Source organism: Artibeus jamaicensis, unplaced genomic scaffold (genome assembly GCF_021234435.1).
Source record: "Artibeus jamaicensis isolate MK-2021 breed Jamaican fruit bat unplaced genomic scaffold, CSHL_Jam_final scaffold_537, whole genome shotgun sequence".
Lineage (NCBI taxonomy): Eukaryota > Metazoa > Chordata > Mammalia > Chiroptera > Phyllostomidae > Artibeus > Artibeus jamaicensis.
In genome coordinates this window covers 24,096,466-24,107,416 of record NW_026522047.1, presented here as the reverse complement: position 1 = coordinate 24,107,416, position 10,951 = coordinate 24,096,466, and the positions used below count along the sequence as shown (strand labels likewise).

Sequence of the window (10,951 nt, the reverse complement as noted above, 5' to 3'; positions counted from 1 at the left end):
AAACAGCAGGATAGTCACAAGGACTGGGACTAGCACCCCCGCTGATAGAACTAATTTTCACATTTAGCCTTTGTACTCTGCTTCTGCCCCGTAGATAGAACTAATTACCGCATTCTGCTTCTGTATCTTGCTTTGCTACGTAGACAGGAAGACTCTATAGGCTGTATAAACCCCAAGAATCCTTTGTTCAGGGCTCAGAATTTGGAGACTGACTCCTCTGGGCCCATGCACGTTAATAATAAACCTCGTACCCCAGAATCCCTCGGTGTCTGGTTGCTTCATTTTCCTATAACATTTGGTTCCCTGACTGGGAAGCGACCTTATACAAATTCGGGTCGACCTGCCACCGACTGGATAAGCGGGGAGGCAGCCGGAGGTCCAACTGGGGAAGTGGGGGTGCACATGCCCTGAGATTTCTCAGGCCCCGGCTGGTTGGGGCGACGGCCACCGGCCCGCACTCCAGGCAGAAAGTGAGGGTTTCGGACTACGACCTGACAGAAGGCGCCAGATCGGTGAGTCCCCCAGGGACTTGACCTGAGACCAGAAAAAGGCTGATAACCTCAAATCAGAAGTTTGGGTCAGATTCATGCTGAGTTCGACCACTTGACCCTCACTTGGGGAGGGACCTGAATTTGGGTTGGATTCATGCTGAGTCCGACCACTTGACCCTCACTTGGGGAGGGACCTGAATTTGGGTTGGATTCATGCTGAGTCCGACCACTTGACCCTCACTTGGGGAGGGACCTGAATTTGGGTTGGATTCATGCTGAGTCTGACCGCTTGACCCTCACCCGGGGAGGGATTGTTTAAACTCGGAGTGCTTGAGTGTGAAAGTGTGCGTGACTGTGTTTGTGGCTCCACGGGCTTGTCCTACGGAGCAAGAGTGGGCCCCAACCTGCCGTTCCTGTGTCAGGTCATACGGCATAACGGTTGGCAGCTAACCCCAAATTCTGCTGGGGCAACCTTAGCCAAGACCGACTTTGTCCCGCGAGGGAACAGGCCAGGCAGACGAAATGAAACCCCCTTCCCTTTGTTTGTCTGCGTCGTTCTGGGAGGATCACCATGTGCGGGGGACCTTCCACTGTGTTAGATTGCATGCTGCAAAACTCTGACTGATTCCGGGGCCAGGAACCGAGCATAGATGCCGGTCAGTTAGAGGTCTTTTGCACCTCTGAGTAGCCAGCATTTGGAGTAGGCTGGCCCCCTGAAGGAACACTAAACTTAGGTATAATTAGGACAGTCCACCTATTAGTAACAGGCAAGCCAGGACACCCCAGTCAGTATGTTTATATAGACCACTGGCAGGAATTAGTGCAGGACATGCTGTCAGGGTGCAGGTCAGAAGCCTAAGACAATGGGAAAGGCTGGCGGTAGGCGAAAAGTGGTGCAATCCAGTGTTTTAGTCACCCGGTCAAGAGGAACACGCTGCCCCCCATTTTCAAAGGAGAGCCAGAGGAAGAGCCGTCTATCAGTCTGCCTCCCCTATATGCTCTGGAAACTCTTGGCCAGACCCGGGGAAGCAAAGACTCTCATCTGCGACCAAGATTCCGGCTCCTGCTGGTCTCTGGCGGCAGAGTAGAGACCCTGCTCAAAGGGGTCGGCCTCTCTAAAATATGCCCCAGTATAACAGAGCAGTGAGGCAGAGGCAATGACCCACCCCCTCCGCTGGAGGGACAGGAGGTGGCTGAGGCCCACATGGCCCCCTGCACCTGGTCCTGCTACAGGGGTTGACAGGGAGACAAGCAGGGCTGCCCCATCCAAGCCCCGTGATTGAGCCAGGAACGAGCTGTGAAGGCCTCCTGGGCCTGTGCTGGCGGCCCTGGCAGTGGGTCCTTTAAGAAACCAGATACCTCTCGGGAGCAGGGAGCCACCAGATTGCCTAAGAAAAGAAATAGACCGGCACACAGGAGCACGGAAGGAGACCAGTGCACCTACTGCAGAGAGAAGGGGTACTAGAAAAGAGAGTGCCCCAAAAGGAAAGAAGAAAAGCCCACTGGTGGGTGACAAAGACCAGGGTTACAAGCACCTACAGTCCTCAGGTTAGCTGGCTTAGACCCAGACCAGACTGCCACAGGGCTTCAGAAACTCTCCCACTCCCCTAGGAGAGGCCCTGGCCAGAGATCTAAAATCATTTACCGAGAAGGAGACTGACCCAGTGTTATCGGTGTGTAGATAACCTTTCAGCCGCACCAACCCGAGACCGGTGCTGGGAAGGCCCTTGCCAGCTGTTTGAACTGCTAATGAAGACAGGGTGCTGAGTGCCCATGAAGAAGGGGCACAGGTTGGGGCAGGGTGGGCACACTGCGTGCTGACCCCAGAGCTCGGGAAGGGTGGAGTGCGTGGACGGGACTTTCGGGGAAGCTCTGGCTGGGTTCCACTGGGAGGCTGGACTGATTTGCTGCTGCTGGCACTGCTTAGGGTTGGGAGTGCCCCTAGCCCTTCGGGCTGTGCCCCGTGTGAATTAGTCTTTAGGACACCTCCTCCCATCCTCAGAATAGATAATGGGGAACCCCAGACAGCAGGAACTTTGCGTGGTGACACTGCTTTCTAGGGAGGTGAGGCCCACTATGGCTTCTCCTGCCCTGCAAGTGGGAGAAGTCTCTACCATAGATTTGCAGCCTCTGCAAGTAGGCTCTCCTCATCCACTGCAGCAGGGGTTGCCAGGAGCTGCTTTGGTGACTGCAGCCTCAGTGCACCACCCCCAGTGGATGGAGGGCAGCTCTGTGGTGCCCCCAGGCCTGCGGTGGAAAGGGCCTTGGGGGCTTCCTGGGCTCCTGAAACCGGAGTCCTGAGACCTTCCCAGGTAAGTGGAACCAGAGTCAGGGTACTGCCATTGTAGGTAAAATAGATGAGCCACATGAGCGCTCCACCTGGAGGACAGAGCATGCACGGGCGTTGCCATCTTGGACCTGGATAAGGCTTCTCTTTAGATTATAGGCTGCATGCTACTGCTGTGTGGGCACTGCAGCAGTCAAGTTCTCTGTGTAACTGGTTCTAATAGTAATGGCTGTGGTTTTGAAAGTCATGAACTGAGGTCCAAGAGTGACCACCTGATTTATAGGGTATTTACAATGTCTAAGCTTCAGAAAGGTGCAAAATGTCCCTGCGAATCTAGGGACTTTTAGCAGAAGATACTTAAAGTGCTAGGGACTTTTAGCTGCCACATACTGAGTTTTTAAGCACTGAGTTTAAGTATAGTCTTTCCCAGTGTGGGAAAGGAACCAAGATTAAATGAGAATGATTAAATCTAGATGAGTAGAAATATATATAAAGGATATGAAAGTTTTAAACCTAGAGTAAAGGAAACCTCAACTACTTGTTTTCTGGTTTTGTGGGAAAAGAGCGAATTTCTCTGCCATTGGTTGTTTCTGATCAGAAACCCTGTGTACCTGAAGACCTAGAAAAGGTCACTGTAGCCGGTTGGAAAGGATGCCTTTGCCACTCGGGACCCAGGAAGGGTCATTAGGGGCTGATAAGTATTTCAGCCTGAGGCAAAGCAGCATGTCTCTGCCCTGAGACTGGGCCTGAAGGAGCATGTCTCTGTGAGGCACCAGTGGATGCATTGGTGCAAGAGAATGCCTCTACCTGTATATTGTTTCAGAACTCTGTGTTTCGGGTTTTGCTCTGTATCTACTCTGAGAAAGGAAATTGAGGATTCCAGAAAAATTTGAAACGTCATACTCTGTAAGAAAATCAACAATAGAAAGTATAAGATTTGTAAATAAAGAAGTATATGAAAGGATGTAAAAGTTTTTTGGATGTTGCTGAAGGTCTGTGGAAAGCTGTGCAGATAGAAAAGGGTATATAAAAGGTTGTAGAAGTTTGCAAAAGTTTTGGAGAGAAATTATGTGGAGTTAGTAATGGAAGGTATAAGGCATGGAAATGCAATCTCAGTAGGTATCAGAAGGAAAAGGATTTTCCATCACGCTTTGTGTTTTCTCCCTACCTGATCCCTCCAGAATTTGGCATTCTGAAAGAATAATGATAATGTAAGGTTTCTTTGCATAAAACCAGTAAGACCAGTTATTAATAGTAGTTTTGTTAACCAGGACTTTGACTGGAATGTCACGCCTGAAGGAGGCATATATAGATTCTTGTCATTACCAGAAAGCCCTGAGGAACTGGGATTGACCTGTGAAGTTAGTGAAAGCCCACGAGAAAAGCCTGGTACTTTAGTTGGTTGTGCAGTTCATGCCAGTCTTTCCAGGGAAGGAATGAAGGTTGCTTTCCTGAAAGATGGCTAAAAAGGAACCTGTAAGCACAATGGAGGCTCAAGGATTTGAGTGAAACAACTGGTACAGGCGAAGCCAGATGGCAGATGTGTGGCTCTGCTTCTGTGCTCTGAGGGGCGGACTGAGAAGTCAATATAAGAGTTCCCTGTGTGAGTTCCAGCAAAGCAGACTTAAGGATCAAAAGTGATCCAGGCTGCTCTTGGTGTGTTTATGCAAACGAACAGTCAAAATCAAAGTGGGACCCAAAGTAGTCCCTGTAATAACAGTGAGGGTGATCTTAAGGAGAAAAATTGTAGTTCAAAGAAAATCACAATACTCAGTATTGGACATCAGAATGGTGCAGCTAACTGTCTTGAAAGTTTGTTTTCATTAAAGAGTTGAAACCAGGTTTGTGATATTACTAAAGATGTACAATTTAGAGGTGCAAAGGACCTTGCAATGGAATGTCTTCGCAAAAGACAGTCTCATAGGCGCAGAGACTGGTTTGGAGATTGTTGTGTTATGTTCTGTTTTCATAGGGCGTGTGCCTATGACCTGCCTATGCCTATGAGTAATTAGTAGCAATATAAGCCTCACTTAAAGAACTCATCTTTGTCATCACCCTCCTGAGAACCAACAGTTTGGTTGAACTAAGTAGTTAAGTTAATAAAAGGTTGGGGCAGTCTGTGGGCTTCACTTTAGAACTGATTTTCCCTTTTCTGTCTTGATAGCTTGGAGAGAAAGGGCTCAGAAATCTGAAAGGAGGGAAATCTTAATGTATTCCCCTCAGCCCAAGTGAAGTACAGTAAGCCACAAGAGTCTTGGATAGGTATAGCATGCCTTGTGCACCTTCCATTAGACAAGCCATTCTTTACTGAAGTCCCTGCCTTTCTCAATTAATAGTTATTATTTAATTGTATGTCCAATTTCTTGCTTAATCTGTCACTTCCAGAATACAACCTGACCAGTATGCCAACAGTCCAGTAATGCCAGCCTTTGGACGCCAAGCCTGTGACTTCCTGGTGACAGCTAACTGACCAGGACCCTGTATGGTCTTTCCTCTTACAGGAAGGACTCCCTCCATGCTGCAACCCCCTTTCAGGGCACCCCTGACCCAAGGGTAGGTAGGACAGCGTCCATTTCCAGCCGGAAGCAGTTAAAAGAAGATGAAACCTTCGTCCATTTTCCTTTATATGATTATAAAGTGGGTGTAAATCTGAAAGGAGGACTGTTGATACAGGGTGCATCCAAGGGGGGGGCCCAGAAAGGATTTAGGATGGGGTCCAAAGTTCGGGGTGTCCAAGAAATATTGAGATGTCCTCACCCCCCCCAGGGCAAAGGGACAAATAGAGCAGGGCCATTGAGAGCTGTTTTGCATCCAGAGTTTCGTGGATGTGTTAAATAGTGTAGCCAGGCTTAGAGCTGGGGGAATAAAGTCACTTACCCAGGATGTAACTAGGAGCAGAGCCCCTGAGGGGGGAGACCTGTATAAGAGCTTAGAAAAGATCAGCTCCAGGACATGAGGAGATAACTACCCAGATGAAAGAAGGAGCCACTCGGTTTAGGGCAGAGTGAGGACCCCTGCAGCTTTAGTAGAAGAAGCCCACGTGGCTTTGGGGTGCCCCCTTTGGCCGTGTGGCCTAGAAAGCAAGAGAGACTTTGACTAGAACTTGGTACAAAAGAACTCTTGCCAGTAGACCGGGAAAGAATGCCACATAACTTTAGATTAACTAGAGATCCTGCCTGATACAGCTGACGGTGCCAGTGACCTGAAACACAGATGTGTACTCTTTCCTGATTTACAGTACCCGGAGTTGGGACAGTGCGAGTAGAGAGCAAAGACATGAAAGTATTTTAGGTTAAAAAACTTGGTTTCTGACTGCTCTTTTGCAATAATAGAACTAGAATTATAGGTAATAGCAAGGGAAATACCTGGTCTTTACACCATCTGTATTTTTTGTTCTAAACTTTGACTGCTTTGTTAGAACTATGTAAGTAGTTCTACAAAGAAGTATATAATAGTCCAAAAGGAGAAAAATGATGAGGAAAGAAACCTCATTAATGCTCTGAATCCAGGAAAAGGGGGGACTTGTTTATTCCTACAAGAATATTATTATGCTAAAACAAGCACTAATGTTGTTTAGCATAAAAGGAGGGAATGATGTGGGAAGCTTTGGAAGACCTTTGTTCACCCAAAACCCCAGGCACCCTGGGAGAGTGATAAGGCCGTCTGGGAAAAGCAAACAGCAGGATAGTCACAAGGACTGGGACTAGCACCCCCGCTGATAGAACTAATTTTCACATTTAGCCTTTGTACTCTGCTTCTGCCCCGTAGATAGAACTAATTACCGCATTCTGCTTCTGTATCTTGCTTTGCTACATAGACAGGAAGACTCTATAGGCTATATAAACCCCAAGAATCCTTTGTTCAGGGCTCAGAATTTGGAGACTGACTCCTCTGGGCCCGTGCACGTTAATAATAAACCTCGTACCCCAGAATCCCTCAGTGTCTGGTTGCTTCATTTTCCTGTAACAGTGACAGAGCTAACTCAGGATGGTTGGTTGTTTGCTTTCTGCTGCCATCCGCACCCCACCAGACTGCGCATGCTCTCTACCACCACTGAGCCTAGCAGATTCCTGGTCCGACCTGTAAGTCGCAGACTACCACAGTGGACACCCCCACCCCCACGCAGCAGACCCCTCTAGCTGTCTATCTTCTTTCGTGTCTCCTTTGTCACCCAAAGAAGGTCAAGGAAAGGCACTGGCTTTTTGAGTGAGACACTCCAAGTGTAACATTCCATTCCAGGCTCCACTTGTCTAACCTAAAGCAGGTTACTAAATTTCCCAGACTGTCAGAGATACCAGCAAACCATGGTAACGGCTCCTTCAGTTTCCTTGGGATTTTTGAACATTTCAAATAAACCCAATCACGGCGTTTGGCACATATGCCCTTGAACAACTAGAATAGCTTAGGCACATAATATACTTTCAAATTGATGTTCAATTTTGACACTTGTTTTCCCTTTGATTTTAATCTGATGTATTAAACATTAAGGAATTAATCTGTATAGATGACTTAGAGATAACTTATTTTTTATGTCTCACAGAGTGCTGAATTCCACTTTAAAAATTAAAGCATAAAAAACACTTAAAGGTATTTAGGGAGATTTAAAATAATGTATTTATTTTCTGATGTTATGCATTATCTTAAACACCAAAGTGATAAAATACTGCCAAAAGTTTGAACATAAATGAAAGTGCCAAAAAATTTGCAATATTAGAGTAAATATTTCCATTTGAGACTATGACTCATATCCGTAAAGTTTCAGCAACATAAGAAAACAATACATGACTCAAAACTAAAGGACACAAAAATAAGATAGAATTGGTCAATGTTCGAAATTATGTTCAAACATGGTAATAAAGCATGAGGTTGGAGATGTGAGGCTGTTATAAAGATTTGTAAAACTTGAAAATACTCCTTACTAGGGTTGGTAAGCATGGCAGATGGCATTCTTGTTTGTAGGAAGGTGATTTGAAGGCAACCAAAATATAGTTTTCCAAATTTATTGGGTTTTGTCATTGTACCAGTAATAAAACTTACAAGAAATTATTCTGTATCTATATTACTACTACTAGAAATCACTAGATGTGTACTGAATTTCCATTTTTCATGTCCAAACACCAGAAAAGACTACAAGACTATCATAAGAATATTTGCCATTCTTATCACAGCATATCAAAGGTAATGGCTACCAACCTATCACTGATGATGTGAACCTTAGTCATCTGATTAAGGTGGTGTTTACAAGCTTCTCCACTCTACAGTTACATCTCCTGCTCCCTCTCCCTGACTTTTTCATACTGTAATCTTGGGGAAAAGTTACCATACTCTGGAAAGAGACATGGTACTTTAATTCCAAAAGTTAAGACCAGGTTATATAGCCAGGGTAGATCCCCACCCAAAATATGGATGTTTCAGGATTGATGGTGCCACACACCAGAAGGATATGAAAAGGTTTATTATTTCTGTAATGAGTTTTACAGGGAGAGCAGATGTTGGGAAAGGAGACAAGCTTTGGGGTATAATAGCACGTACTGGGTGATGGTAGTGGGAGGGTGCTGGCACCAATAAAGGCTTACTTGGTTTGAATTTCCCACCTGCAAAGGGTGGAGCACCTGGGCTTTCTCTTCAGCTTTCTCAGGTGTGAGGAAAAGAGGATACAAGAAGGGTGAGTCCTAAAAATCCCATGAAGACACCATCTGTAACAACATCCTGAAAAATAGTTTGAAGCAATCAACGCCTTACTCCCAACACATACAAAAATGAGAGAAACCCACAAGTCTACCTTCTCTTCCACCTGAAATGTAAGGAACTTATTTACAGGCCTGACAGGCACAAAAATTTCTAATATATGTACTAAAAATTTATTAAATTTCACTGTGAATTACACATTTCCCTTTCTATACTATGAATTATAATGCATGCATTCTAAGACCTTCAGAAACACTTTACAGTTATTCTCCACACCTCCATTTGTTCTCACATCTCTTACTATTGAGCCAAACTGGACAAAAAAAAAAAAGAGAGAGAGAAAACATCCCATGTTCAAGACATGGAGGTACTGAAATAAATTTTTTGGTGCTAGATTCACTGCAAAATAGTTTTTACAAAATTCTAGCTACTGTTTAAAAATCATAGCAAGAAAATGAGACAAAATCACAGGTCATCTTCATAATCTCTTACAGAACAGACTCTAAGAGGTTTAGGGTCATATCCAATACAGAAGTAAGGCTTTAGCACTTCAGAAAATTTATCCATGAAAGAATGGATGTGAGACCTGTCATTCAAACTGTAAAATGAAACCTGCCCCAGCTCATAGTCCAGATAGATGCCAATCCCTCTGGGATTCTCCTTCAGCATAAGGATGACGGGAATGGGCCCTCGTGCCACATAGTCACCACTCTGCAGCTGAATTGTCCAACATCTGTTCTGTCCTGGTGGGGACTGCTTTCTCTCCCTGGTGAGGGAGCCTTTGCAAACGCCCACAGCCCACTCAGGCTTGTCATCCACCTGGACCTCCCAGTAATGTCGGCCACAATCAAACTCTTGAGAACCCAGCACAACTGGGTAAGTCATAAATCTCTCTGGATTCCGAGAAACTCTTTGCTTTTTCCTCACAAATTTCACCAACTTTTTATCCTCAGACACAAGCAGATTAGGATGTGCTGTCCCAGGATCCAGAGTAACTTCTTCTCTAAATTTCTCTATAATTTGCTGCAGGGCTGAATACTGAGGGGGAAGACTGCACCCTTCTCCCCGTAACTGGACCCAATATACATCTGGGGGTTTCAGGCTTTCACAACTGTGGAGGACACACTTGATGTCAGTCAGCAGTTTCACATCTGACATCACACTCTTTTCTGCCACCACCTTTAGTAGACTGTTCAGGTTGGAAATGTGGTCTGCAAATGCAGTTGTGTTTGCACTGAGTTTCTGTTGAACATCCTTCTCTTCTTCAGCTAACCTTGAAAGAACGGCTTCTTGCTCATGTTCTACAGATTGTGTGAGGTGCTCAAATTCAGTGGCTAGCTTCCTTCTCCGGTTTTGCACTTCTTCTCTCAGTTCCAACAGTTTCCTGTCTTGGGTGGTTATTAGTTTCTGAGCGTCTGCCACCTGCTTCTTGAGGGGCTCAATGTAACTGCTGAGCCTTTGCCTGTGATGGGCAGCAGCCTCCTCCAGGGGCCTCACCTGGTGGCCCTGGTGGTTGGGGGACTGAGTGCACAGGGGACACAACACCTCCAGGTCCTCCTCACAGAAGAGGGTCAAAACCTGGTTGTGCTTCTCACACAAGTGCCTCTCTTCCTGCTGCTGCTTCTTGCTCTTGGTGATCTGGAGGAGCTTGGTGATGTCAATCATCCTTCCCAGCTGGGTGTTGCTCCTCAAGTGCCTCTCTAGGCACGAGTGGCGACACACAGGGCAAGGGTACTTGTCCCGCAGATCAGCCCAGGACTGTTGGATGCAGAAACGACAGAAATTGTGCCCACATTCAATGGTGACAGGGTCTTTCAGGTCATCCAGACAGATGGGACAGTTGACTTCTGCCTGGAGTCCTGCCAAAGCTGCTTCAACCTCCATTGGGTCCTGAATAGGATGGACTGAAGTAGGTTTTCTTCAGGAAGCTGGGCTCTGTGAGATCTCTCCAGTGAGAGGCAGATGCACACTCAGATCTCACTGTCCTTCCTGTCCAAATTCTTTGTCAATTAAGGGCAGCCCTTGGTGTCCTATAAAGTCCTTGGCTATAAAGGCAGGTGCCCAGAGGAGCTCTACTGTCCACCAATAGCCAATCAGAGTAGTTGGAGAACTAGCTGCCCTTGGCAGCTCAAAGGATATGAGTTCCAGTTTAGCAATTTTCTTGGTCAGAAAACAGTCAGGACTCTTAAGTACCTATTGATTCCTGAGGATGAGAAAATATAGTTTCATGTAAAAAATTTTTTTGAGTATACTATTTGACTTGTGGCTCTGCCCACTGTCACCTTTGAGGGAACCACTGATTTATTTTCCCCAGCCCCACAGTCCACCTACACCCACATTAGCCACATGGGGGCTACATGGGACCACAGAAAGTGTGAGTACTTTTGGTACTAGATCCTCTGTCCCTTGGTTAGCTTTCAGCTTTAGTCACCTATTACCTGGGGGACTTGGAGAAAGCACTTCACAACCCTAACGTTAAGAAAAT

The 10,951-nt window shown here is 46.1% G+C and overlaps 1 protein-coding gene across 1 annotated transcript; it reads right to left on the bottom strand.

Moving 5' to 3' along the window:
- Positions 1-8,931: 8,931 nt before the first annotated feature.
- On the bottom strand, positions 8,932-10,356 carry LOC119045726 (tripartite motif-containing protein 75-like). The gene has a single exon (XM_037140518.2). The coding sequence runs from the start codon at positions 10,348-10,350 to the stop codon at positions 8,932-8,934; it is 1,419 nt and encodes a 472-aa protein (XP_036996413.2). The 5' UTR covers positions 10,351-10,356.
- Positions 10,357-10,951: the final 595 nt, after the last annotated feature.

Coding starts and splice junctions, on each gene's coding strand:
- LOC119045726 (XM_037140518.2), bottom strand. CDS start 10,350: ATGGAGGTTGAAGCAGCTTTGGCAGGACTCCAGGCAGAAGTCAACTGT.